The sequence below is a fragment of the Diabrotica virgifera genome, chromosome 1 (genome assembly GCF_917563875.1).
Source record: "Diabrotica virgifera virgifera chromosome 1, PGI_DIABVI_V3a".
Lineage (NCBI taxonomy): Eukaryota > Metazoa > Arthropoda > Insecta > Coleoptera > Chrysomelidae > Diabrotica > Diabrotica virgifera.
This window is the reverse complement of record NC_065443.1, coordinates 314,002,342-314,029,653: the sequence shown is the minus strand read 5'-3', so window position 1 is coordinate 314,029,653 and position 27,312 is coordinate 314,002,342. Positions and strand designations below refer to the sequence as shown.

The window sequence follows — 27,312 nt, the reverse complement described above, 5'->3', positions numbered from 1 at the left end:
ATTATATGCCTGGACTATAACGTGAAACGTGGTTCGGGTTCTCCAGTCCCCTCCACTGTCAGCTGATGCGATTCAATTCAATTCATTTTGTTTGTGACTGTGAGTTTGTGAGTGTTCATTAGGCCGGTTTGACGATGATAAAATCAACAGTGAGTAAATTTTTATAGTAAATATCAGAAATATAAATATAATGTATAATAGTCAAGGTCCTTCGATAAAAATAAACTTTCAGAAATTTTATTTGATTTAAAATCAAATTTTAGTACAATATGTTCATGAAGATAAATGATAAAAAGCCCTTACTTGTGTAATTCAAAGACAAAGTGGAGTCGAAGAGGGCTTATTAATCGTGTCTAATGGGTCTATAATGGAAAACTTATTATTTTGATGGTCTTTTAATGTTCATCAATTTATTTTAACAAGTTGAATTGGAATAAAATTCACGATTTACCGACTGGATTTTTGATGTAATATAATGTCCTTCACTATTAGTAGTTATTTTTATATCAATTTTTCAAAGCATCGCACAAAACGAAATTTTGATTTTAATAATTTTCATTGAAATCTCCTGAACCCGTGTAAACAGAACTATGTGGGTTGTAGAATACGAAATTTTAAATGATTTTTAAAGAAACATGTACCGGCGCGGCCGTTGAAAAATATAGATAAGATACGGAATTTCAGAAGTAAAAATTATCAACTGTACGCTGCACTGTGTAGTTATTAATCAATGTGTAGTTATTAATCAATGGCTGCACGCACAAAAAATAGAAACTCACCTCCAGTGTATTGCCAGATTTTTTAAATTTCAAACAACTTTCGGCAACAAAATACGGCGTTTGAGGAGAAGGAAAAGAAGAGATAAAGAGCATTCTGATTAGTGTTGCCAGGTCCGATTTGTTTTTAATCGGTACATAAGCAAAAACAAATCGGGATTTAGGGTTGTTGATCGGGACAAATAAACAACAATAGCCCAGTAAATGACCGTTTTGGAGTGTAATTTTCAGAGTCAATTCCGAATTGCATGAAAATGTGGTTTTAGGTTCTACTTACTGTCTACTTCAAAGTTAAACTTGTACCGTTGGTTGCTTTTACTTGGGGGGTGACAGACACAGTTACCCTTCTCGGGGGCAACAAAACGCGCGTTTCAAGTAAGTCCCAAAATAGATCAACTGACTAACTCTAAAAAACGTTTGTTCTATATAATTTTTAAACTAAGTCTGTACTTTTTGAGTAATTTTATAGAAAAAATATTCTTAGTAAAAATGTAACTTTTAAAAAAGCAAAAAAAATTTGTATGTTCAGAAAGTCTATAAAACCAGTAAAATCAAAGTTGTAGCTCATCAAAAATACATTCTTATTCGTCAAATTCCAAATCGAATTTTTCAACTTGAAATAACCAAAAAATTAAGCAATTTTCGGACAAAACTTATTATAATTTTTTAAAGTGTTTAAAACAATCTTTAATTTTGGTTTATATAAAAGTCTCCAGCATTAAAACTAAGCAAGTTACGCTCAAAATAAAGTTGGCCCCTTTTTTTGATAAAAAAGTCGTGAAAATCTTCCCCTATTTAGCACCGTAAATAAAATTAATCTTTACCGCTTTACCATTAACTTTATATGGGTATTGTTTATACGTTCTGAAAGGTTTACCAGTTGGGAGTGCTTAGTTTTGAAAAAAAAATGGTTTTATAATAAAAAATTTCCTAAAGTATTGGAAAATGCCCTTTTTTCAAAATTACTTAAAAAGTATTAGCGATACTAAAAATCTCAAGGAGTAAAAAGTAGGTGGGTTTTGCTTTTATAAATATGATAGATTCATTTTGTTTTTCTGTAAGACAAAAATTGGTTAAAATATGGCTGTTCATATTTTGCATACACTCGTGATTAGTGACTCGTTCAGGCCCTTTCAACAATGTTAAAAATACATAAGTAAATTAAATTGTTTGTAAAGCGGTAATGATTAATTTAATTTGGGGTGCTAAGTAGGGGGATATTATCACTATTTTTTACCAAAGAAAAGGAGTCAACTTGATTTTGAGCATAACTCGCTTAGTTTTGATGCTAGAAACTTTTTTAAAACATAAAAATAAAGCTTTATTAAAAAAGTTTTAATTGGGTTTCCCTTGAAAAGTGCTTCATTTCTTGGTTATTTCACGTTGAAATATTTGATTTGGAATTTGACGAATAAGAAGGTATTTTTCATGAGCTACACCTTTGCTTTTACTGGGTCTATACACTTTACGAGTTCATTTTTTTTTTTTTCATTTTTTCATATTATGCTGCATTTTTGCTAAGAATATTTTTTTCGATCAAATACTTTTTGAGTTATTTTGAAAATCGCCTGAAAACGTGATTTTTGTGTCGAAAAATAAACATTTTCAATCGTAAATAACTCGAAATGTATTAACTAAGGTAAAATTCTATAGAACTAAAATTGCTTAGAATTAGTCAATTTATCCATCTCCGGACTTATTTTAAACGCGCGGTTTTTCACCCCCCAACTAGGGGTGACTATCACCCCCCGAGTAAAAGCAACCAACGGCACAAGCCGTCCAAATTTTCATGCAATTCAGAGTTGATCCTGAAAATTACACGGTATCGCCGTATTTCCCGTTCATTTACTGGACTACAAGGTGTTTCTATAATCTGTATTTTTAATCCTACATAATAATAATAATCAGACGAAATTACAAAAAAAATCATAGATTAAAATTATATTTTTCATTCGATTTTGCCGCTTTTAGGAGTGCCTTGTTTTTATAACATAGTTATAAAATTCACTGCAAGTCCTCCTGAAATAGGTTTTCGTGGGTGAAAATCGGGACATTTAGTGTCCCGATCAGGTACAAATCGGTACGCGTCGCCAGACCCCTGAAAATCGGGACGTCCCGCGCAAATCGGGACACCTGGTAACGCTAATTCTGATAGCAATTAGTGTCGAAACAATGAATGCATATACCTACCTATTGGTTATCTCCTTATCTCCTTATATTATTAGGAAATAACAGGTATCGAGGTGCAATGAAATTCTTCTTCAATTTCCATCTTCTTTCACAGGTTGTAAATCATCGTGGCTCTGCGGACCCTGTTGACTACCGCTCTAAATGGTTCTGCACTACTACATTCAAACCGTTCCCTTAAGTTCTTGAGCCAGGATATTCTTCGTCTTCCCCCATTTCGCTTTCCTCGAATTTTGCATTGCATAATACGTTGTCTCAAAGGGCGATGGAGCGTGGCTATGTTGTGCGTTTCACCGCGAGACAAGATTCCGAATCGCCAGCTACGACGAAGATCAAGAGTGGCTGACGCTGTAGCGTTGATTGATGTATTACTTCAATCAACGGCTGTAGAGAGAATAGCAACACTGAAGTGGAACTGAGCAGGTTATGTGGTTCGAATGACAAAGAACCGATGGACAAATCGGATATTGGAATGGAAACAAAAGATGATGCCTTCGGAAGCAGAAGTCGTACACCAACACGTTGGACTGGCAATCTAAAACATAGGAATATTGAATATAGGTATATAGTCCATAGGAATTAGGAATTGGATGCAAGAGGCACAAGATCGAAACAGATTAAAAATGTCGAAGTAGTAGACTGATTTGTATACTCTGGCTCCATGATAACCAACAATGGCGAATGCTCCGCAAAAATGAAGCGTGTACTAGGAATGGCCCGAACCGCACCAGCTGAATTAATTAAAATATGATTGGCCAATGCCCTGATTTTTCCCATTGCTACATAGGCAACTGAAACATGAACTTTCAAGAAAATTGATAGGAGTAAGATCGAACCCTTTCAAATGTGAGTTAGGATCACTTACACTGTATTGTTATCATTAAAACTATAGTAATATCAACCCGCTTTTTTAATTATTGTAATACGTTTTATACAGTGTTATCACTGTGACATTTACGAAAAAGAGCTAACATATCCATTGATTGGCAAGATGGTTAAAATTTTCATGAAATTTCAATGCAGGCCATGAGGAAACAAAGCAAACAAAGTTAATTAATTCGTTACTGTGACGTGCTATATTTGTTTTGCATGTTTACACATTGCGGGGTTTTCTATAGGATTTTATTTGATTATTTTTATTGATCTGTATTCTATATGCCTAATTTTTAATGAAAATTCGGTGTAGCAAAACCGCAGTTTTCTTCTTGTGGTTTAGCTACCCTTAAATGAATATTAAATGAAAAAAAATTGTACAAAGGCCACTCAAATTTCTAGTTTCTCTTTTAAAAAATCTTTATTTTCTTGAGACTGAGAATTTACACAAAAAAGTGCTAGCGCGAAAAAGAGAATGTGTAATGTAGTAAAATTGTAATTTGCAGAAGAAACATAAGGAAATCATCATATTGTTCTTCGAGTACCATTTCCGGAGGTTGTCGCCAAAGACAGCAACAGTACGTCTTCAAAATTTCAACGAAATTGAAGATTTCTCAATTAAAAAGGAGTAAGGCAAGGCCAAAATAATGATGAAAGCCTGACAATTAAAGGTAAAACTTTAGAACAAGTAGAAAACTATAACTATCTTGACACAATAATTAATCACACAAACGATTACTCCAAAGAAATCAAAGTTCGAATAGAGAAAGCAAGAACAAACTTCAATAAAATGAGAAAGGTACTTTGTGCAAGAGAACTGAAATTAGACTTGAGAGTTAGGCTGGCAAGGTGTTACATTTTCTCGACTCTGCTTTACGGGATAGAAGCATGGACTCTTAACGCATCGACTACTAAAAAGTTGGAAGCATTTGAACTGTGGGTGTATAGAAGAATCCTGAAGATATCATGGACCGAGCATACAACAAACAACGAAGTCATGAGAAGAGTCAACAAAAGACTGGAAATATTGTAAACCATCAAGACACGAAAGCTGCAGTACCTGGGGCATGTTATGCGTAATGAGAGATACAACATACTTCAGTTGATTATACAGGGGAAAATCCAGGGCAAGAGAAGTGTAGGAAGGAGACGAATTTCGTGGTTGCGTAACTTGAGGGAATGGTACGGATGCCCATCAACCGAACTGTTTAGAGCAGCAGCATCTAAGATCAGAATAGCCATGATGATTGCCAACCTCCGTCGCGGAGATGGCACGTGAAGAAGAAGAAGGCAAGGTTGAATACTTTCTCCAACGTTGTTTAACTTATACGTAGAAAAGCCTTCGCGGAACAGTGGCAGACTCTAATAAGGATATTAAATAAAACGGCATATTTATTAACATCAGGTGATGACGCCGATGACACAGCGATAGTGGCTGATATCATCGAAGATCTTCAATGCCTTTCAAGTGATGACAAAAACAATTATTAATAGGTAGCAATAATTAGAAAGACAGAATCCCAAAACAAGTACAAAACTGGAGACCGCAAGGTAGAAGAAGATGAGGTAGACCGAGGAAAAGTTGGCAGGCAGGAATAAACAAAGCCATGGATGAAAGAGGTCTGCAAGTAGATCAATGTGCGGACAGAGAGGAATGGCGAACGGGTATTTGGAAGAAGGAGAACGTTGTAAACCGATAATATACAGGGTGTTTCATTGGCAAACGGAAATACTTTAATTGTGAATAGAGGTGACCGAGGCGGTTCTAGGTATACTACAGTTTTTGCCCTACCGACTTTTATAACCGAGTTACAGGGTGTTTTATCGATTTTGCCAATTTCTTTCCTAAGCCATAACTTTAGAACCACCCTGTATATTTTTTTGGTATTTGGTATACATGTGTCTCGTCCAAAACCCAAACGACCGACATACTTATCACAAGAAAAATCCAGGTCCGGATTAACAAAAAATTATAAAGTAATTGTGACCTTAAAGCAACACCCTGTATATTGAAATTCTGAAAATATGTTTGCATATTTGAAAAGAGTACAAAAAAACTAAGTCTAATCGTTCTCTTCCATTTTTCGGCCAGACAATTTTATGACTTTAATTTTGAAATTATATTGAATTTTTTAAGAACTCCGACATTACAAAGCAGGTATTATTACCTTTTAATTATAAATTATTAAAGCTATTGAATAAATACTCATTTTAAAATTAATCAATATTCATTTACCACCTTGGAACGACCCAATTACTAAGGACAAGAAAAATCCAGGTCCGGATTAACAAAAAGACATAAAGTAATTGTGATCTTGAAACAATACCCTGTATATTAAAAATTTCAAAATTTGTTTGCACATTTGAAAAGACCACAAAAATCTGAGTTTATCGGTTTGCTTTAATTTTTTGTGAAGGAAATTGAATGACTTTAATTTTAAAATTAAATATATTGTCGCTTTTAAGAACACTGAATTAAAAAGCAGATTTTTAAAGCACTTTTAACAATAAATTACTAAAGGTATTAAATAAATACCCATTTTAAAAATAATTAATACTTATTTACGACATTCGAACGATCCACTTACAAATCACAACAAAAATCCAGGTCCTGATTAACAAAACAATATAAAGTATGTAATTGTAACCTTGAAACAACACCCTGTATATTGAAATTTTCAAAATCCGTTTGCACATAGATATGAAAAGAGCACAAAAAACTGAGTTTAATCGTTCGCTTCAATTTTTTGGCCGGACAATTTAATGAATTTAATTTTGAAATTATGTCGAAATTTTTAAGAACTCTGGGAACTCATAATAAAAATTTCGATATAGTTTCAAAAGTAATGTCATTAAATTGTCTGCACAAAAAATTAAAGCGGGACGTTAAACTTAGTTTTTCGTGCTCTCTTCAGGTGTGCAAACGTATTTTAAACATTTCAATATACAGGGTGTTTTTTCAAGGTCACAATTACTTTGTATTTTGTTGTTAATACGGACCTGGATTTTTCTTGTGATTAGTAAGTGAGTCCTTCTCTATCGCATTAAATAATAACTACTGATTATTTTTAAAATTAGTATTTATTCATTAACTTGATTGATTTATTATTAAAAGTTCTTTAAAAACCTGCTTTTAATTTCAGGGTTCTTAAAAATGTGAATATATTAATTTAATTTCAAAATTAAAGTTAATAAATTTTTGCACAAAAAATCAAAGTGAACCGATAAACTCGGATTTTTGTGGTCTTTTCAAATGTGTAAACCAATTTCGAAAATGTCAATATACAGGGTGTTGTTTCTAGGTCACAATTACTTTATGTTTTTTTTTTGTTAATCCGGACCTGGATTTTTCTTGTGATTAATAATTGGGTCTTTTCAATGTGGTAAATAAGTATTGATTCATTTTAAAATAAGTATTTATTCAATAACTTTAATAATTTATAATTATAAGTTAATAATACCTGCTTTTTAATGTTGAGTTCTTAAAAAATTCAATATAATTTCAAAATTAAAGTCAAAAAATTTTCTGGCCGAAAAATTGAAGCGAACCATTAGACTTAGTTTTTGTGCTCTTTTCTAATATGCAAACAGATTTTCAAAATTTCAATATACAGGGTGTTGTTTTAAGGTCACAATTACTTTATAATTTTTTGTTAATCCGGACCTGGATTTTTCTTGTGATTAGTATGTGGGTCGTTTGGGTTTTGAGTGAGACATATGTGTACCGAATATTAAAAAAATATGCAGGGTGGTTCTAAAGTGATGGCTTTGGAAAGAAATGAGCAAAATCGATAAAACACCCTGTAACTCGGATATAAAAATCGGTAGAGCAAAAAATTTAGTATACATAGAACGGCCTTGGTGACCTCTATTCACCATTAGAGTATTTCCGTTTCTCAATGAAACACCCTGTATATAGGAATAATTACCCAAACGCAAAGTTCTATGTCGCTGGAGAAGAAATCAAACAAGTCAGGCAGTTTAAATACTTGGGTTGTCTGCTCAAAAGAAAAATACAGAAGAGTAGGCAAGCCAGAAATGTTTTTTGAGGCTTCGTAATGAGCTGCGATACAAGATGCTAAAGTGTTACGTTGGGCCTGTTCTTTTGTACGAAATGGAATCGAGGACATTAAAGGCGAGCCCCATTAACAAACTTGAAGCCTTTGAAATGTGGTGCCTGCGCCGAATGCTTAGAATATCATGAACAGAATTAGAAGAGCGGGCTTCCAGGATAGGGAACTTTTTGGTTATGTAAAAAGTAAGAAAACTGCATACTTGGGGCACATATTAGAAGGAGAACAATACATTTTTCAGTAACTGGTACTGGAAGAAAAGATAGAGGGTAAGAGAGATCTAGAACGTAAAAAGATGGAATATTCTCCAATGGACAGGAATCCACAGCTATGGAATGCTTCGCAATGCAGCTAAAAACAGAATAGTTTAATCCTGATTATCTAAACATTTCACTTGACTAGACTAGACACGACACCTTAAGAAAAAAAGTTTTAAAGGGTTATTTTGAGCTCCAAAGACATCATTCCCATTTTTTTCCGGCTTTTGACCGGTTTTTCAGGAAGAAATTAACGTATTTGTAGGACTCAATGAGACCTTCAAACAATGCATATGGTAAGGCGAGGAAAAATAGTGGGACAAAAAATCCTTATTAAAATTCATATTGTTTAAAACCATTGTATCCAAGCCAAGCACAATAATTATAATAGTTGACCTATTAAAAGGTAAACGATGATAACATTATTACACTTTTTTTATCGTGACCTTTACATTGAGCTATTTTTAGAGTTATTTGAAATTCAAATTAAACATGTTAAAATCATATTTTATTTTACACAACAATGTGGAAAAAATGGAATAAAAATTATCAGTAATGGAATTAGTTAGTACCACTCTAAAGATTATAATATACTCATGTAATTATAATATAAAGAAAATGTTAATGAATTTTATTTTGATTAATTATTATAGGGAGTACTATAATTCAAATAAATGTAATTACTGTAATAAACTTTTTCTGGTCTCAATTTCTTTCGAGTATTTATTGTCGATTTTAACTCATCCTGTTGTTGGTGGTTGTATAGGGTTTTTACGGTTTCTATTATCTTCTGAGTTATCACAATTTTTTTCATCCTTTTGCGTAGTTGTTTTCTGGAAACTGTGTCACACCCCCGTTTTAAATCAGTGAGCGTTATCTATACCAGTCTATGTTTTCCATTATTTTCTCAATTAATTGATGGATCAATGTGGTCTACGCAGGACCTTCCTGTCGTAAATATACCTAACCTGTTCATCTCTGTTTTTATTTAATTACCAATAGACCAGTAAGGATCTGCGAGAAAACGTCTATTTTTGGATGTGAGAGGTGGCATTCGGATTTTTGCAGATAAAGTTAGGTGACACCTTCAGTAATAATAATTGACTTATGCTCCTTCTCAAATATGCCCGGAACATTAATAAAAAAATTTAAATATTTAAATATTTCGAAAAACATCGATTTTTTTCTGCTTTCTTTGCTTATAACTTTAAAACGATTCGTTTTGGAACAAAGTCGTAGAGAAATAAAATAAAGATAATTGAATTTTGTATGATATACGACTGGTAAAAAATGTCTTAAGGTATTACCTTTTCTGCAATATAGCAATAAATACAAAATAAGGGGGCAAAATAAGTCTCTTGTTATTCAATATTTTTTAACCATTTTGGTGGCACTTAGAACCTTAGTAATTCGCTTAGGAAATTCTTTGTAACATACTTAAATCGTGTACCAAATTTCATTAAAATCGACCTAATAAATTTTGCATAATAAATTTGCAATCTAAATGTTTTTAAAAAAGTTCAAATTTTTTAAAATCTTTCTGAACAAAAAGTAGACCATTTAGAAGTTGGCAAATTTATATACGTATAAAGAGGTGCTCTATCTATCTAATACACTTTACAGAATTAAAATCGGATTATTTAAGGGGCCCCAGCAATGTTTTAAATTTATAAACAATTTTTTGGCTTATAAACAAATAGCTTTGTTAAATAATAAAAAAATTAATTTTTAGCAATGCAAATAATTAAAACCGGTATAATTTGACTTAAACTTTCAAATGCTGTCAGCAGAATTGCTATTTTATTTTTTAATCAAACGTTATTCGCGTTCAAAAATTGCAATTTCTCGATTTTTTGAAAGTCCACCGCGTTTATCTCGAAAACTATGCATCCTACGAAAAAACTTGTAAGAACATTTTTTGCTTAGAATTACCCAAGAAATGTTTTATTTTGCGAAAAATCGATTTTATGTAATTCCTCAAGTTCTTTGTTTATAACAATCTTATCGAGATCCGGATCAACTGTTACCCAAAAAATTCGTGTTCTACGGGTCAAAATACATAAAAAACTTGGGTAAGTCCATCTAAATAAAGGAGCCCGTAGCACCCCCTCCTGGCCACAGCACTAATTTGTTTATAAGCCAAAAAATTGTTTATAAATTTAAAACATTGCTGAGGCTGCTTAAATAATCCGATTTCAATTCTGTAAAGTGCATTAGATAGGTGGAGTACTTCTTTATATGTAAAAAAATTGACAAATCTTTGTATGTTCTAGTTTTTGTTGTGCAAGATTTTAAAAAATTTTAATTTTTTAAAAAAGTTTAGATTGCAAAATTATTATGCAAAATCTAGTAAGTCAATTTTAATGAAATTTGGTGTACGGTTTTAGCACATTACAAAAATTTTCTAAGCGAATTAGGAAGGTTCCAAGTGTAACCTAAGTGATGGAAAATCATTGAATAAGGACAGGCTTGTTTTGCCCCCTTATTTTATATTTATTGCTATTTTTAAGCAAGGGTGATAAATTAAGACATTTTTGACCAATCGCATCTGATAGAAAATTTAATTATCTTTGTTTTATTCCTACAGGACTTTGTTTTGAAATGAGTAGTTTTTAAGTTATAAGCAAAAAAAGTAGAAAAAAAACGAAATTTTTTGAAATTTTTAAATAATTTATTTTTTTTATTAATGTTCCGGGCATATTTGAGAAGGAGTATAAATCAATTAATATTAACGAAGTTATCACCTAACTTTATCCGCAAAAATCTGAATGCCACCTCTCACATCCACCTAAAAACAGATCCTTACTGGTCTACAAGATTTTCTCAGTTTCTCTTTCAGTATTTTCCATATAACCTTCACATACATGATATCATCCTAATTCCCCTGCAGTTTTCGTATTTCTTCCTATCTCCGTTTTTATATCTCGAGGTGCTATGTGCCTTGGATCATTCATCTATTATTTTGTTTATACTTGGAGCAGAATTAGATGATAGAAGAGGCAAATACCTAATAAATAACCAACTAGGACGATTGAATACTTAAGCAGCACATATGAGTAAATATAATTACTATGAACTTTATGTTTAAGCATATATTTACCTATTAATCTAGTAACTCTTGTTGATAAGGACTGCTATTGGTTCATTTTGAAGGTCAATAAACAGCAATTACAATATATATGACGTAAATCGCATCAACAACATCACAAAAATATCTTGGATTTGTAAATTTTATTTATAATCCTTCTTATCAGTTAAGTACAAATTACCAAATTTAATAAATATCTACATAAAAAATATGTAGATATCTTCTTTATCTAACAGTTAAGTAATAAATTAAAGCACAAGCAAGCATAGGCGTAACTAGGGGGGGGGGGCGGTTGGGGGTTATAACCTCCCCCCCCCATTTGGATGTACTTTGAGCTCTATACCCTTATTACTTTTCCATACCCCCCAGAGACCATCAAGTAGATGTAACTCCCCCCCTTTAGGATCATCCTGATTACACCTCTGCAAGCAAGTATTACTTAGATAGCAAATTTTATGTTCAATAATATGTAATTACTAGGCAGTTGTTATTATACTACAAGTATTAAATAAATTAAACATGTTTTTAAGCAGTATCTAGTTACTAAGGTTAGTGCATATATATCTCTAACTATTGCTTAAATCCTTTATTCTTTCACTTATTAGTGGACAGAGGAAATTATAAACACATGACACGGATACAAGCTAACCAGAAAACAAAAATCATTCGTTATGCATAGGACGCAATCCTGATCTCAAATAACGAAGATACGAGCGAATGGTACAAAGATTCAAAACATCGCCTCAGAAGTACAATATGAAAATAGCAACAATTTCATTAAATAAATATAAGAAAACAAGAAATAAATTAGTTTAGCTATGTATCAGAATATCTAAGGAAGGTCAGAAACAATAGAATCAAAAAATTAGAACGCCCAGAAAAAATGAATAGGCAGAATACTATGCTTTAGTTACGAATATTGGGAAAGTGATATCATCCTTTAAAGGTGGTGAAGCGCGGAAAGACGCATGAAGATCCAGTGGCGTACACTCAGTTTTATTTCAACGTTAATTATATTATATTTTTTAAATATTATTTGTTAAAATTGGTCACAATATATTTTTATTTACAGGTTTTTACTGGCGTTTCGATCTCTATTATATCCAAAGACCGTTTTCAAAGATATAAATGATATCTAACAATAAAACACTGACAACTTTTGTTTTCGTTACTTCCACAAAATTTATTTTTAAACTATGTAACTATAGCTGTTTCAGCAGAGTGCCTTTCTCAAGTAATTTATTTTACGATGTGTTTGCATTTTAAAGTCTAACTGAATAGGTTGAGGAGTGGGGGGCTATTTGTCTCAAGTTGGTCATTCAGAATTATATCTGTATTTTTCATTTTATTAATTTCCATAGATTCTAATATATCTAGATAGCTTATCAGGCCTTTATTTTGAGTATGAAGAATTTGACACTGTTCATTAAATGAACGATTAAGATCTAGAAGGTGAAGTGCGTATGTATAAGTATGTGTTTTTCTATTGTTGAAAGCTCTTTTGTGTTCTGCTATTCGTTTGTCAAAGGTTCTGCCAGTTTGACCAATGTAAGTTTTTAGACAGTCACCACATGCCAGTTTGTAAACACCACTCTGTAATTGCTTTCTCTTTCTGCTCTTATGGTTCTTAATGTATTTGCCTAAGTTGTTATTAGTTCTGAAAGCTGGTGTTATTCCTTTCTTTTTTATGTATCTGGCTATTTTTGTTGATATCTTGCCTGTATACCTATGTGATAGAGCAGAATGTACTGGGTTTTTTCTGTGATGGTGGATAGACTAATTTCATTATATAAATGATAGTAATATTTATTTTATTTGTTTATTATATATTTATATATTCTTATGTTATTTATCTTCTATTTTTTTTTTAACTTTGAAAGCAGTCTCTGTAGTAGAGATCGAAACGTCAGTAAGTTAAACATGTAAATAAATTAATATATTGTAACATTTGTCTGAATTATGGTGGGAACTTAACTTAACATATAACATATACTTAACATACACTAGACGAAGGACAAACAGATAAAAATTGATTGCCGGTACTTGGGTACTTCTGCATATTGAAGTACCGGCAATAAATTTTTATCTGTTCTTCCTCTAGTCTAGTGTATGTTAAGTACCTATGTATATGTTATAAGATGCCACCATAATTCAAACTAATGTTAATAACATTCGAGGATACCTTCCTTGTTTAACGAAATGCCCCTGAAAATGCTCTAGGAGCGAAAGTATACTTAGGTAAGATTTAATAAAACTCAGTGCTCGATATCTGCCTTTTATTTCCGTAAATTTAATATAATTGAGCATTCAACCACTTCCTATTTTACAAACACTTAGCACTACAAACTTACTAAACTAATAGAAAATATTAATCGCTGTCTAAATCTGAAAATGCAGTGCTGCTCTTAGAACAATTCGGTTGTTCGTCCATTGTATTTATAATTTACACATTGTGTTTATATTTATTTATAATCACAGAATATGTATAATTAAAAATTCACTATAAATAATCAGAAAATTCAACTCCCACAGAACCGCCTATGTAAATGAACGTGTCATGCTGCTCTTACTGGAACGAGGTAAAGAATAACTGTTTTTTTGTAACCTAACCCTTTTATCTATGGATTCGTGATTTATTGCCTCAGTTTTCACTAATTTTTACTATTGAAAAATAACATGTTTTTTGATATTTTTATGGCGGTAATAATCGATGGGTCGACAAAATTCAGGGTTTTTATGGCCATAGCAGACCAATTCTGCTATAGAGAAGCACAAATAAAAATCGGAAAAAAAAATAAAAGTCGGAATTTTTACTTATGCGAGGATTGTTGCATGTCGGGATTCTGGCGTGTCGGGATTCTGGCGTGTCGGGATTCTGGCGTGTCGAGATTCTGGCGTGTCGAGAGTCTGGCGTGTCGGTGTTTTGGCCATCGGGATTTTGGCTGTCGGGATTTTGGCTGTCGGAATTTTGGGCGGCACCGACCCATCCATGACTGAGCTGACGACTCGTGAAAAATAAAATTCCACAACTTCTCATCAGTACATTGAAATGCAGAATGTAGATGCCCAGGATGAGCTAATGATAGAAATAGATTCTGAATCTGAGGCCTCATGTTTTTCTGATTAAATCACCACGTCCATTACTTGCATTATTTGTTGTTAAGAAGAAACTTTCATTTTTTTATCAAATAAATTTTGTGTTCTTTGTTGTTTTTGTATTTTGTTTATATATAAAGAACACTGTTGTTTAGTGTCATAATTTTGTATGTAATTTTATGATTTTTAATACCCTATTTCATCTTCAACAATATCCGTAAGTGCGTCATAGGGTTCATTCTCAGAAAATTCTCCATATCGAGAATATTCTCTGATTTTTCATGTTCGAGAATTTTCCAACACTAATTACTATACTACTTTGAGTTGCAATCGTCATGTTAAATTCTTTTGCTCTTGTATTAAATCTGTCAACTAATCTTTGAAGGGTATCTCTATTTTGGGCTGTCAATATTGCATCGTCTGCGTAATGTCTGATTAATGTTACATAGTGTGTTTTTAAGAAATCATAAAGAAAAGTTGTTTTGATAAATCCTAAAGCTTAACTTACTTGTTTACAGGTATCACCTGTAGCTACCCTTCTACGAAGAAGCTATTCCAACGTAGCTCCCACCACAAAATTATTCCTCGACGGAAAATTCGTAGACTCAAAAACCACGGAATGGATCGACCTACACGACCCAGCCACCAATAACGTGGTCACCAAAGTTCCCAAGAGCACAGCTAGCGAAATGGAAGCTGCGGTAGAATCGTCGAAAAATGCCTTCAAGAGTTGGAGTCAAACATCAGTTTTAACCAGGCAACAATTGATGTTAAAACTCCAAGCTGTCCTCAGAAGGGACCTCAAAAAAATTGCCCAGAACATCACTTTGGAACAAGGAAAGACGTTGGTAGATGCTGAGGGTGATGTTATAAGAGGATTGCGTAAGTAACTTTTAATAATGTTAACCTTGTGACGTATATATTTATTTTGTCGACTACAAAAAGTCTTTATAGAGTAAAACATGATAAGCTCATAACCATCTTGAAAAAAGCGGGATTATATGATAGAGACTTGAGAATCATATTAATTTATATTACATCCAAACTTCCAACATAAAAGTGGATGACCAATTGACAGAGGCAATCTCCATAGATAGATGAGTAAAACAAGGATGCATTATATCCCCCTTATTTAACATGTAACTCTAAACATATCTTCGAGCAATCGCTGGGAGGTTTACAGGAAGACGTATTAGTCAACGGAGTGCGTCTAAACAGTATTAGATATGTCGACGACACAGTAGTTTTTGCAGATAGCTTAGATGGTTTGTAAAAAATAATATCGCGCATATAAACAGAGAATATGGACTTGATCTCAATAAAAAACAAAGTACATGGTAGTCAGTAAGCGCAAAATATTAAGTAGGTACCTACACGGCTTTTGGTTAACCAATAACCAATTGACAGGTTGGACAGCAAACATACCTTGGTACCAACATAAACAGCGAATGGGACCACTCTACTGAAATAGAACAACGCATGGAAAAAGCGACATGAGCGTTTGTAATGATGAAGTATCGTTTCATAAGTCACGATTTACCACATTTATTTTCTACTATATTATACGGAGTAGAGGCATGGACACTTTCCAAAGCTTCTCCAAGAAAACTAGAGGTATTCGAGATGTGGTGTTATAGACGCATTTTAAGAATTTCATAGGTGGACTGAGCGACTAATGTTTAGGTCCTACGAAGAATGGGTAAGAAATGCGAGATTATTAACACAATCAAAGACCGTAAACTAGAATTTCTTGGCCATGTTATAAGGAATGAAGAGAGATATGACTTGTTGCAACTCATTCATTAGAACAAGGTATTTGGAAAGGGAGGATCAGTGGAAAGAAGAATATCTTGGCTTCAGAACCTGAGAAACTGGTTCAATATATCTACAACTGGACTATTCCGAATAGCAGCAAGCAAAGTTAGAATAGCCATGATGATCGCCAACATCCGGAAGAGACAGGCACCGTAAAAAGAAGAAGAACCCTAATAATGTAGTTTTTCTTACTCAAATATCTGTGAGCCTCTTCTGGAATTAATCCCATTCGAAAACTATTTATTTCGGTGTGAGATTAACCCATTTAGCGCCAAAGGTGCGAAAACGCACCATTTTTTTGTAGAATTTTTTTTTGGCAATTCGTTAATTTTTTTTAAATCTTTCTATTTTTTAAGCAACCAGAAGATATAAGTGCAACTAAATTTAATTTTGTTTAATTTAGAAACTCATGCTTTCATCACAAAAATATTTTCTAAATGTCCGACATTTTCAATCCTTCGACGCAACTTTATTTTTACTGTAGTAGTTTTATCGGCATAACACTTTTGTGGTCAAATAAATTAAAACATTATTTTTTTAACCTATTTGTACACCAATTGTTATAAAAATACAAAAAAAATAATTTCTGAGTCATCAAATCTCGTGTTTGAAAATAATGGTTCGATAACGAACCATTGGCGGAAGTCGACATATAATCCTGTCTGATCAGGAATAAGTTCAAGGTGATGCACAGGCAGTAATTTGTTGGGATATTTCTTTATTATGTGTAAAAACACGTATCCACTATGCTTGCACTCCGAGCTCCTGCAACTGCTCCACATAGTGGACACGTTTGGCGCTCCCGGGCTGTGCAATTGTGCGCAATCTGCCTCGGCGCTCCAATCTGGGGCGGTTTATATGTAAGGGAGCGCATACCGTATCGATTGGAGCAGGGAGCGCAAGAAGTTCGTGAACATAGTGGATGGTTGGCGCTCTCGGACCATGCAACAGTGTGCGCTCCGCCTCAACGGTCCAATAGGTGGCGGTTTATATGTAGAGGAGCGCATGCATGTAGATGGGAGCAGTTGCAGGGAGCGCGGAGCGCAAGAGGTTTGTAAACATAGTGAATGGTAGGCACTCCCGGACCGTGCAACAGTGCGCGCTCCGCCTCGGCGTTCCAATTGGTGTCGGTTTATATGTAGAGGAACGCATACCGTATCGATTGGAGCAGTTGCAGGGAGCGCGGAGTGCAAGAGGTTCGTGAACATAGTGGATGGTTGGCGCTCCCGGACCGTGCAACAATGCGCCAACGACCGACCGTGCGGCAGTGCCTCGGTGGTCCAATATTACGAACATAGTGGATACGTACCTTTAGAAAGACGGGTATTCTGGTATTCAGTTTTGTTATAATCTAGAGTGGGGGGGGCGGGGGGCTCCATAAGGGAGTTTGTGTAGTGTTGTAGACAGTAGACAATATGTCGATTTGTCGAATTTATGCAACTGGCACAGTGCAAGATACAGGATTGGAAAGTGTAAACTTGAAATATCTAAAATAATTTCTAAAAAGGACAGAGGGCCGTTCGACTTCGTTTTTGACAAAGAAGCTGAAGAATGTGTAGGCAATGTTCTAACCATATTATTTTTGTTTATGAAAACTTCCAGGCCCATTTAGACTCTAAATGTTTTAAGACTTTTCACAACAAATAAAATTGTGTATTTCAATTTTTATATCTCATTTCCGCCAAAGGTTCGAAAACGAACCATTTTGTTGTTGTGACACCTGCCATTATCAAAGTGTAAAAAAAATTTTTTACGAATGTTTAAGTTTATTTTACTCTAATTAATCAAATATATTACATATTATTGCAGTATTTCTTTGCTTGGCGGTTAATGGGTTAATTATTGTATCTAAAGTCCGACCCACCTTGACTTTGCAGTCAACATAGTAACATAGGCAATGCAGTCCTTATGAGAGTTTTTAGCTCGGTGATGCTGATTTTATCAAAAATAATTTGTAATCGAACCTTAGAGAGATTAAATTAAAACTGTGTTAGAAAGGCGATCTACAATTTTAGGATTCATATATGTACGTAATAACTATAGTATATCAGATAAACTTAAACGCAAATGAATCCTAAAATTGTAGATAGCCTTTTTAAATAATTTTAATTTAATCTCTCTAATGTTCGATTACAAATTCTTTTTGATAAAATTGGCATCACTGCGCTAAAAACTCTCATAAGGACTGCATTGCCTATGTTCCTTATACTGTAAAGTCAAGGTGGGATGGAGTATAGTGATCTTATTAAGATAATAACAAGATGAGCTTCAAGCATTATATTTTATCTGGCGTATAACATCTTTTATTATTTTAGAGGTCATCGAACACGCCTGTGCCGCCGGAACTCTCCTCCAAGGTGAATCTCTCCAGAACATCTCCAAGGATATGGACGTAGTATCTTATAAACTGCCACTGGGAGTAACAGCAGGTATATGTCCTTTCAATTTCCCCGCTATGGTGCCTCTCTGGATGATACCGTTAGCTCTGATTACCGGAAATACCATGATTATGAAGCCCTCAGAAAGGGATCCTGGTGCGACTATGTTAATAGCAGAGCTTCTTAACGAAGTTGGATGTCCACCAGGTGTAGTTAATGTAAGTAATTTAGCTTTGATTATTAGCCTCTTCTATGATTTTTATACAAACAAAATATTGGTTTAGCAATGTGTAGGGCTTTAGGGAGCATCCATAAACTACGTCGTAAAAAATTTGAACTTTTTAATACCCCCCCTCCGTCGTTTAGAGACGACCCCCCCCCCCCATGTCGACGTCGTCGTTGCAACTCACGACCCCCCTTTCATTGATTTAAAAAGAATCAATATTTCTGTTTTTTTTTTTCATCAAATATGAGGGGGTAAGCGTAAAATCTTGGTCCAATGCTATTTAAATGCATTAATTTTTTTCTAATCCTGAGAAAACTAATAAATATATTTGAAAAATTTGAACGCAGAATAAAAGATTACATTATTGCCGAGGGTTGAAAGTCCCGTAGAATAAACAAAAGGTTTCTTTTGAATGAAATATTTGAAATGAAAAATCAGACAAAATTTTCTCTTTTTTTTTCACCCCTGTAACTTATTAAAATAAACATTATATGCTTCTTTTCATGAGCATTTTTCAGTGCGTCACAAATGATAGAAAAAAGGTAAGTCAGTGATAATATACATTTTAGTGACATGACATTTTAGTTAAATCTGACAGTTGTCACATTTTATTTGCAATTTGGCATAAAATCAAATCAATTGTGTTTATTGCATTTTTATAAAATGGTATTTTCTTTTATTTGTATAGTCTTCGTTTTTTTTATTTGTATATATTCGTAGATATATTATATAATTCGTAAATATTTTTTTGTCGATTATAGCGCCATCTATTGACTACTAGAATAAATGTTATAAATGTCACCGACGAAATGTAATCACCGATGTGCGTTTTTTTCTGTCACATGCAATTTAATGCGTTAGAAAGAAATCGAAAAACTGTGACGCACTGAAAGATCCTCATGAGAAAAAGCATAGATGTTTTCAGGAACTTTTGGCCCTCGGCAATAATGCAGTCTTTCAATCTGCGTTTAAATTTTTTCAAAAATCTTTATTAATTTTCTTAGTTTTCGAAAAAAATGAATGCATTTAAATAGCATTGGACCAAGATTTTGCGGGGTATGCTTTCTTAACTGCATCATATAAATCTTTATATTTATTTTGTTTTGATTTCGATGCCATTTCTTCTAAAGTATAAATACGACTTACTAACTAAATAGAAAACAATATTTTATTTCTATTCGTTCTTTCAGAACTGTTGTTTCACACACATTATGCAGCACATAAATGAACTAACAATTTAATATTTTTTGTTTCCAGACGTTGTTCTGTATATAGAAGCGATTGTTTAAACCCAAAGAACAATGTCTTATTGTTTGTTGTCCTGTACAAAAGTGCTAACTAATATTGTTTTAACGCCGTGACTGATAAAAACGAAATGAAAAGTATGCGATAAAAGTATCTATAATAGAATTATTCTTTTTAATTTTAACAAAGGTATATTTATTCGTAAACGTTTTGTTTTATTTTCAATTTCATATCAAAAACTATTCGTTTTTATATGAATTTCTGATTTAATGCTGGTAGAAGCTAGTAAAAAATTATTTTTATAGACACAATAGCGACAAATTTAAATATACCAATATATTAAACGACGTCGAATGGGCACTCACACCTTCCCTCCCCCTGTCGTACTCCGTCGTAATAAGCAAGCCCCCTCCCTCTTCTCAACGACGTAGTTTATGGATGACCCCTTATCTTCATTATTAACGAGACGCAATAAGACTAACCTACAAAAACAGTTTTCAACTTTATAACAAAATTGTATGCCTCTTCTTGTAATGAATAGGGTATAAGATAAAACACTACATTTCTCAATTCTTGTACTAGATGGCAGTACGAAAACCATTTTTAGTTCACGGACATTTTGAATCTGCTGTAAAAGCCAATTGGGGCAACCACTTTTACAGTGTCTATTTCAATGCAGAGACTTTTTTTGTTATAAAATTTCATTCATTCCACATTCCATTCATTAAACGTTACAATCCCTAGGTATTCTAGCTAATGCCATGACGTTCAAAATCCTATTCGTGGGTGAGGTGGATTAGTGTTCTTTGACATTTATACCTTGACCTGATGTGTATGCTTTTGCTGCTGTCGTGACCCTTTTCCATTTCTTCCTGTCCTTGTACTGAACTTTCGAGTCTTTAGTATTCATTGTTCTTAATATATTCATCTACATCATCCAGCAATCTTCTTCTAGGCCTTCCTCTACACCTGGGCCATAATGGTATTTGGTTAGTTATCCTTTTCAGCATATCTGAGTACCTCAAGTCTTGTAAATTTAAACTTTAGCTTAGGATTAGCTTTGAGTAACCTTTGTTTTTTTCCTGGTTATAATATCCCTTGCCTCCGTGGTCTACCTACTCTGTAGTTAGTCACCCTGATCGGTGTGAAAAGTTTTTATTTCCGTTTCCTATCCTTGGTCGTATTTTTTGGGTTCGTTATAATTTCGGTGCCTTTAAGATTAGTTAGTTTTTAGTTTAGGACATGTTGCTGGCTAAATGGGCATAGCTCCTAAGGACCAAAAAAAAATGTCTGAGTGTGGGCGTCTCTGTATATGTCCTATCCATTTTAAGCGAAGAGATTTTATGTAACTGACTATATTTTCTCCCATTAATTCTTCTTCAATTTCGGTATTTGTCTTCATTCTTATTTTTCCCTCTTTTGTTAGATTGTGGCCCATTATCGTTCACATTATTTTTCTTCCAAATTTCAGAAGGCTATCTTAATCTTTTTTGTTAATCGTCGTGGTTTCCATCCCATACCTATGTAACAACAGTCAAGTTCAACAGTGTTATGAAAAAATTTAATTATACAGTATATTTTCTTGAATTCAATATTATTTTTAGGTCATTCATGGAGCTCATCAAGCGGTAGACTTTATTTGCGATAACAAAGATATCAAAGCGATCAGTTTTGTCGGATCTGATGTAGCTGGAAAGTATATTTATTCAAGAGGAACTGCCAATGGAAAGAGGGTCCAGTCAAACATGGGTGCCAAAAATCATGCTGTTATTCTGCCAGGTAATATACGGTGATTAATGTGTCAATATAGCATTTTTCAGTGGACAGAATCAATATTATGCACATTTACTGTGAGAAAAGTAGTAGGACATTGTTTATAGTCTTTTATAGTCTGTAAATTTTCAATGTTTTGGCTCTTGATACGTATAAACAAGAAGTAAAACTACATATCTCACCTTATGTATTGTTTAGATGCTCACAAAGAATCTGCATTGGACCAAATCATCGGAGCAGCATTCGGAGCAGCTGGCCAAAGGTGTATGGCTCTCAGCGTAGTAATTATGGTCGGAGAAGCTCAACAATGGATCCCCGACCTAGTTGCTAAAGCTAAACAACTAAAAGTAAATGCTGGACATGAACCAGGAACTGATGTTGGACCTGTCATCAGCCCTCAAGCTAAAGAAAGAATCTTGCGATTGGTAGCCCAAGGCATTGAACAGGTTAGTGTTATTTTTGAAGTTATACTTCTTTAGGCGCGATTGAGATTGAGGATGAATTTATATTGATCTGCGCGCATGCGCACACCGACAGTTTGCTATTAGTCTTTATACGGGCTTTGATTGGGTGTTGAAATGATCTGTCAATAATTGTTCAATATGGAGGTTATCGGTAAACAAAAATGTTGTATAGTATATTAGTTTTTATTGTTGTGAGGACAGAAATAAAATCAAATTTATAATTATAGTGACTTTTTAAATAGTTTTGAAAAGCCACAGGTACGAAATTTTAAATGTTTCAGTTGTATTTCAATAAAAAATTATCTTCATACCTATTTGAAAAATGTAAAAAAAATAATGTATTTACCTAGTACTTGCTATGCTATACCCCTAGTAGGCAATGCTTTAATTTACATAATCTGATTACGAACAAACTTTCTACAAATTTTCATCTAATGTATCGTTTTCATACTTATATATTGTTGTATTTTAATTTGACAAAAATCCAACTAATATAAATTCATATAAACAAAATGTCAAAAAGTTGTTCAGTTTGTGTATATTCCCACATGACGTACACGCGAAGGTGGTGCAGTTTGAAATCGAATCGACTCTCGTACGGCGGGATACAAGGGAAGTAGGTTCAAGCCCAATGCATGTTATATCATTTTTTTATTTTTTTTATAGATTTTATGATTGTAAGTATATTATTATATAATTTTTTTCAGAAAATACGTATTTAATTAAAATTTTTGGCAACAATTATTGTTCAGAAATCATTTGTGGCATTTTTCAATGTGTTTGTGTTTGTTTTATTCTTTTATTTTTTTATTTTTGGTATTGTTTTAATAAAAAATTTTGGAAAGTAGTAGAGAAACTGTTTAAAGTATATTGATATCGTTGAAATCATATAATAGAAGTATAACTTCTTACGTGCGTACAAAGTACACACATTCTTTTTTTTTATACATTTCTGGTTTAATGTATAACATGTAATTGCATATATACGATAGGACTCAATATGTATTATAAAGAATACATACAGAGCATAGAAATCGTGCTTATGTCGACTGTTCCAGTTTTTGTTCTAACCCCCTTTCAGTCAGTCCTACTAACACTACATTATCAGTGCATTAAGCATCACGTAACGTTTGCCCTGTAATTTTTCCTATTTAAGGTAATACCAATGAGAATAATAAGGACTAAGCACTGAGCTCTGATGCAATCCAATTTTCTCATGAAAGTTATCACATCTCTCTCCCACACCTCTCCTGTCACTAGTTGGTATTCTCTCCGACGTGTCCCTCGCAATCTTTACATACTAAAAATTTCTTTCTTATTGAGTACAACCACAAAATCGCAGAGCAAACAGACGCAGAATAGAGTCAAATATAACTAGGGACACATACAATTTTGAATGTGAGAAATAATTTCATTATTTGAAGATACATAATACTGTGTGTGTGCGTTTTGTGTTTTATTGGCACTAATTTCACAACCAACTGGCCAGTCAATTTCATAATGATTTTTTAGACCATAACTTATCACTAACTCAGGGGAGTAATGTGTATTGAGTAAGTGTCTTGTTACTTTGCAAAGTCGACGTCATTGTCTTTGCAAAGAGACGCTAATTTTATCCGAACGTCTGCGGTCCCTCCGGTGAGTACCGATCCCACAAGGACAGAAACTATTTTGAAATCAACGATGTTATATACAATATCGAAGATCCGGATATCTAGTACAGTGATTTGTCTCGTTATAGCGTAAGGTTTAGAAACCTAGACCATCATAAAATAAAATCAACTAAGATATTTTGAACGCAAAATATTGAGAAAAATACAGGGTCCTATACTTGATAGCGCAAATGAATAATTGGAAAGCATATATTATGGCTACCCAAGTATAATGAACGAGGTAAAAGCCCAGAGACTCAGGTAGGCAAAACATGTGCAGAAAATCCTGATCAAACGGATATAGAAGAATAACATACCAAAAGATTTAAATATCATGAGAATATAAAATTAGAGAGAAATATGATGGGGATGGACCAAAGTATATGGAGACAAATCGTACAGATAAGGAGGGCCCACAAAAAGTTGTGAATGTACAGAGAGAGCATTGGGTGGGTGGGGGGGGGGGGTCGAGAAAGAGAAATAAAAAAAATTCAAACTGCATTGATAATAGCCAATTCTGCAAAAATATCATCATGACAGTTTCTTCTGCAGTAAAAAGGCAAATTATGAGATAAATGATTGACGAAATAGTGGATTGCGCATATAAACGCATCACTTTCGGTGAATACACGATTTGCAATATATGTTGTGTGATAACGTTGATTGATATTAATATTTTAATCAACGGTGATAATTATGTTTTAACTGTTTGGGTCTATCCTATATTTTAATAATTGTTGTTAGTTTATATCAGTACGTAATGTCATTTTTGTTCAATAAATTTTTAGGGAGCCAAATGTGCATTGGACGGAAGAAACATCAAAGTAGAGAAATATCCAAACGGCAACTTCGTAGGTCCAACAATCTTGACCGACGTCCAAACTAACCAAGTATGTTACAAAGAAGAACTATTTGGACCTGTTCTTTGCGTTATGTCTGCAGACACTCTGGACGATGCTATCAAAATCATTAATGCCAATCCATACGGAAACGGAACTGCCATTATGACAACCAACGGGAACCATGCCAGACAGTTCGTACATGAAACGGATGTTGGACAGGTAAGATAGTTACTCTTATTAGGGTAATTTTGAGTTTGCTTTCAATAGATTATTTTCATCTTGGACTAGTAGACTCAGCTAGCAGCTCTAAAACTGTTGGTAGTTTGTGCCGACTTTTTACTTACGATTTTGAATCACGATGTTCTTATTCCTGCGCCTCTCTTTGTGACTATTTTTCTTTTAATTACTAGATTTGACAGGTTGTACGTTGATTGAGTAATTACTGTGTAATCGTGGTCACTCCCGAGTGAATACTCCACCAATTGCGAATATCATAGAGATTATTGTTCATTAGCCCTATTCTTTTCTCTATCCGTTTACGAAAATATATGAGGTGGTTCATTATTATTTAACTTTCCCTCTCCTGTATATTTTAATTGTAAATACAGATCTACAGTACTGATCTAGTAATGTTATTGCACATATTTTTTACATCTTCATCTTCTTTTTTCTTGCCTCTACAACTTCACCCTTCCATATTTTTCTTGGGCAACAAACTGACCTGCCATCGGGTTTTTTCCAGAAAGTTGTATTTAGTAGTCTTTAATCATTCGCTCTTACTATATGTCCTGCCCATATTATACAATTTGCCTTGATGTATCGTACTTTTTTCATATCTATAGAGTACTTGACTTCCTAGTTGTGTCTTCGTCTCCATTTTCCTGTGTTCCCGTCTCTACAAGGCCTAAAGATCGTCCAGAGAATCTTCCTTTCTAAAACTAATAATTTTGTTGTTTTGCGCTGGTTCAGTGACCACTTCTCACTTCCATCCGTTATTATGGGGCGAATTATAGATTTCTATACTTTTTTTCTAGCTGTCTTTGAGAGCAATTTTGATTTAAAGCAATTTTACTCCATAGCATTGCTATGGAGTAAAATGCTCTATTTCCTAACGTGATTTCATGGTGAAGCCATTTGTTAATTCTGATTGTGCTTTCCTAACTGCCTGCTCTAAAGCGATGTTGAATAACAAGGGGGAAAGTGGATCACCTTGTGAAACGGGTCTATGGTTTCGATTTGAAACTCTGATGTACTGCTGAGCTACTTCTAACAGCTGTATGTTCACTAATATTGAATTAGATTTTCCCACTTTTCTTTCGGTCTTAAATAGTCATGCGTTTGTTTATTGGCTTGAATTATACTATGGCTGACTTCCATTTTCAATTTGCGTCGAAACCACATTTATATTTATGTCTTTTTTCTTCTCCCGACTAAAAAGCCAATTCCATCTGCAGGCTACCCCAGCCTTTCCACCGCATTTCCTGAATAAGCTGTTGCACCCTTGTATTTCTGTAGCTGTTTTATATCGCGATTCCTGGTTTGTACCAGCTTGGTACGTTCTAATTACCTAGATACAATATCCTTATTTTCGATGCTTAGGTCTGCTACGTGTTTCCTTCCTATTCTGAGGCAATAGTATAAAATTCATAGCGCCTTTTTTCATGTATAGGTTTCTTGCCCATAGCAAAACCCCTACTGGAGGGCCAGAATTAGCAGGGTTTGTTCCCTTACTCAGTTTTTGGTTCTTGGTTCGCGGGGAGTATATGATTTCCTCACTACTCTCCGGCTAGGTCGGAGACTGGGGACGTGCCCGATGGAGGAACTGACAAAACTCTTCACGTGTTTTTTACTACACCTTGTTTCATCTGAATTGTCTGTCTTCTTAATTGTTTTTCTTCATTTTTAGGTTGGAGTGAACGTGCCCATACCAGTTCCACTGCCGATGTTCAGTTTCACCGGATCCAGAGGCAGTTTCCACGGAGATCTTCACTTCTACGGCAAACAAGGATTAAACTTCTACACTCAGACAAAGACTGTTACTTCTTTATGGAGAAAAGGACAAGTAGACTCTAGACCATCAGTCAACATGCCTGTCCAGAACTAAACAAGACCAAATATGATATTTTTTAGCTGTTAGGTCCAAAATAATTCATCCGATTTATAAAGGTATGGTAACATGGTCTCGAAAATATTGTCACCAATAATGGTAGCTGGAATAAGTTACGTTACATTAGGTAATTCTGGTATATATTGATTGCTCAATTTTTTTTTAAATACGTACCTTTGTAAATTTGATAATTTCTGAAAATACATTTTAGTTGTAAATTAAAAGTATTACTTTTCGTATCATGTAATTGTCTGATTGTCTGTTCTTCAAATGTCCTACGACTGTAAATATGATGTAAACCTATTTTTTATAAATTTCTTTTGAAGCCATATAATAATTTGCATTTACGTAAGTTGTGTATGTCAGAGTGATGTCTGAGTCACCAAACTTTCGTGTTTTAACGATAAAAGCGCTGCAAATGTTATTTTGTATTGTTTTAAATAAAGTTACTTAAAAATTG

At 33.8% G+C, this 27,312-nt stretch overlaps 1 protein-coding gene across 1 annotated transcript; it reads left to right on the top strand.

Moving 5' to 3' along the window:
* Nucleotides 1-30: 30 nt before the first annotated feature.
* On the top strand, nt 31-27,312 carry LOC126886359 (probable methylmalonate-semialdehyde dehydrogenase [acylating], mitochondrial). The gene is made up of 7 exons (XM_050653245.1): nt 31-149; nt 14,869-15,232; nt 18,481-18,761; nt 21,619-21,793; nt 21,986-22,233; nt 24,692-24,964; nt 26,652-27,312. The coding sequence occupies exons 1-7, from the start codon at nt 135-137 to the stop codon at nt 26,847-26,849; spliced, it is 1,554 nt and encodes a 517-aa protein (XP_050509202.1). The 5' UTR covers nt 31-134; the 3' UTR covers nt 26,850-27,312.

Excerpts from the sequence above, each read along its gene's own strand:
- LOC126886359 (XM_050653245.1), top strand. Across the intron at positions 18,762-21,618 it reads GTCCACCAGGTGTAGTTAAT|GTCATTCATGGAGCTCATCA; the intron begins GTAAGTAATTTA and ends TATTATTTTTAG. Across the intron at positions 21,794-21,985 it reads TCATGCTGTTATTCTGCCAG|ATGCTCACAAAGAATCTGCA; the intron begins GTAATATACGGT and ends TGTATTGTTTAG.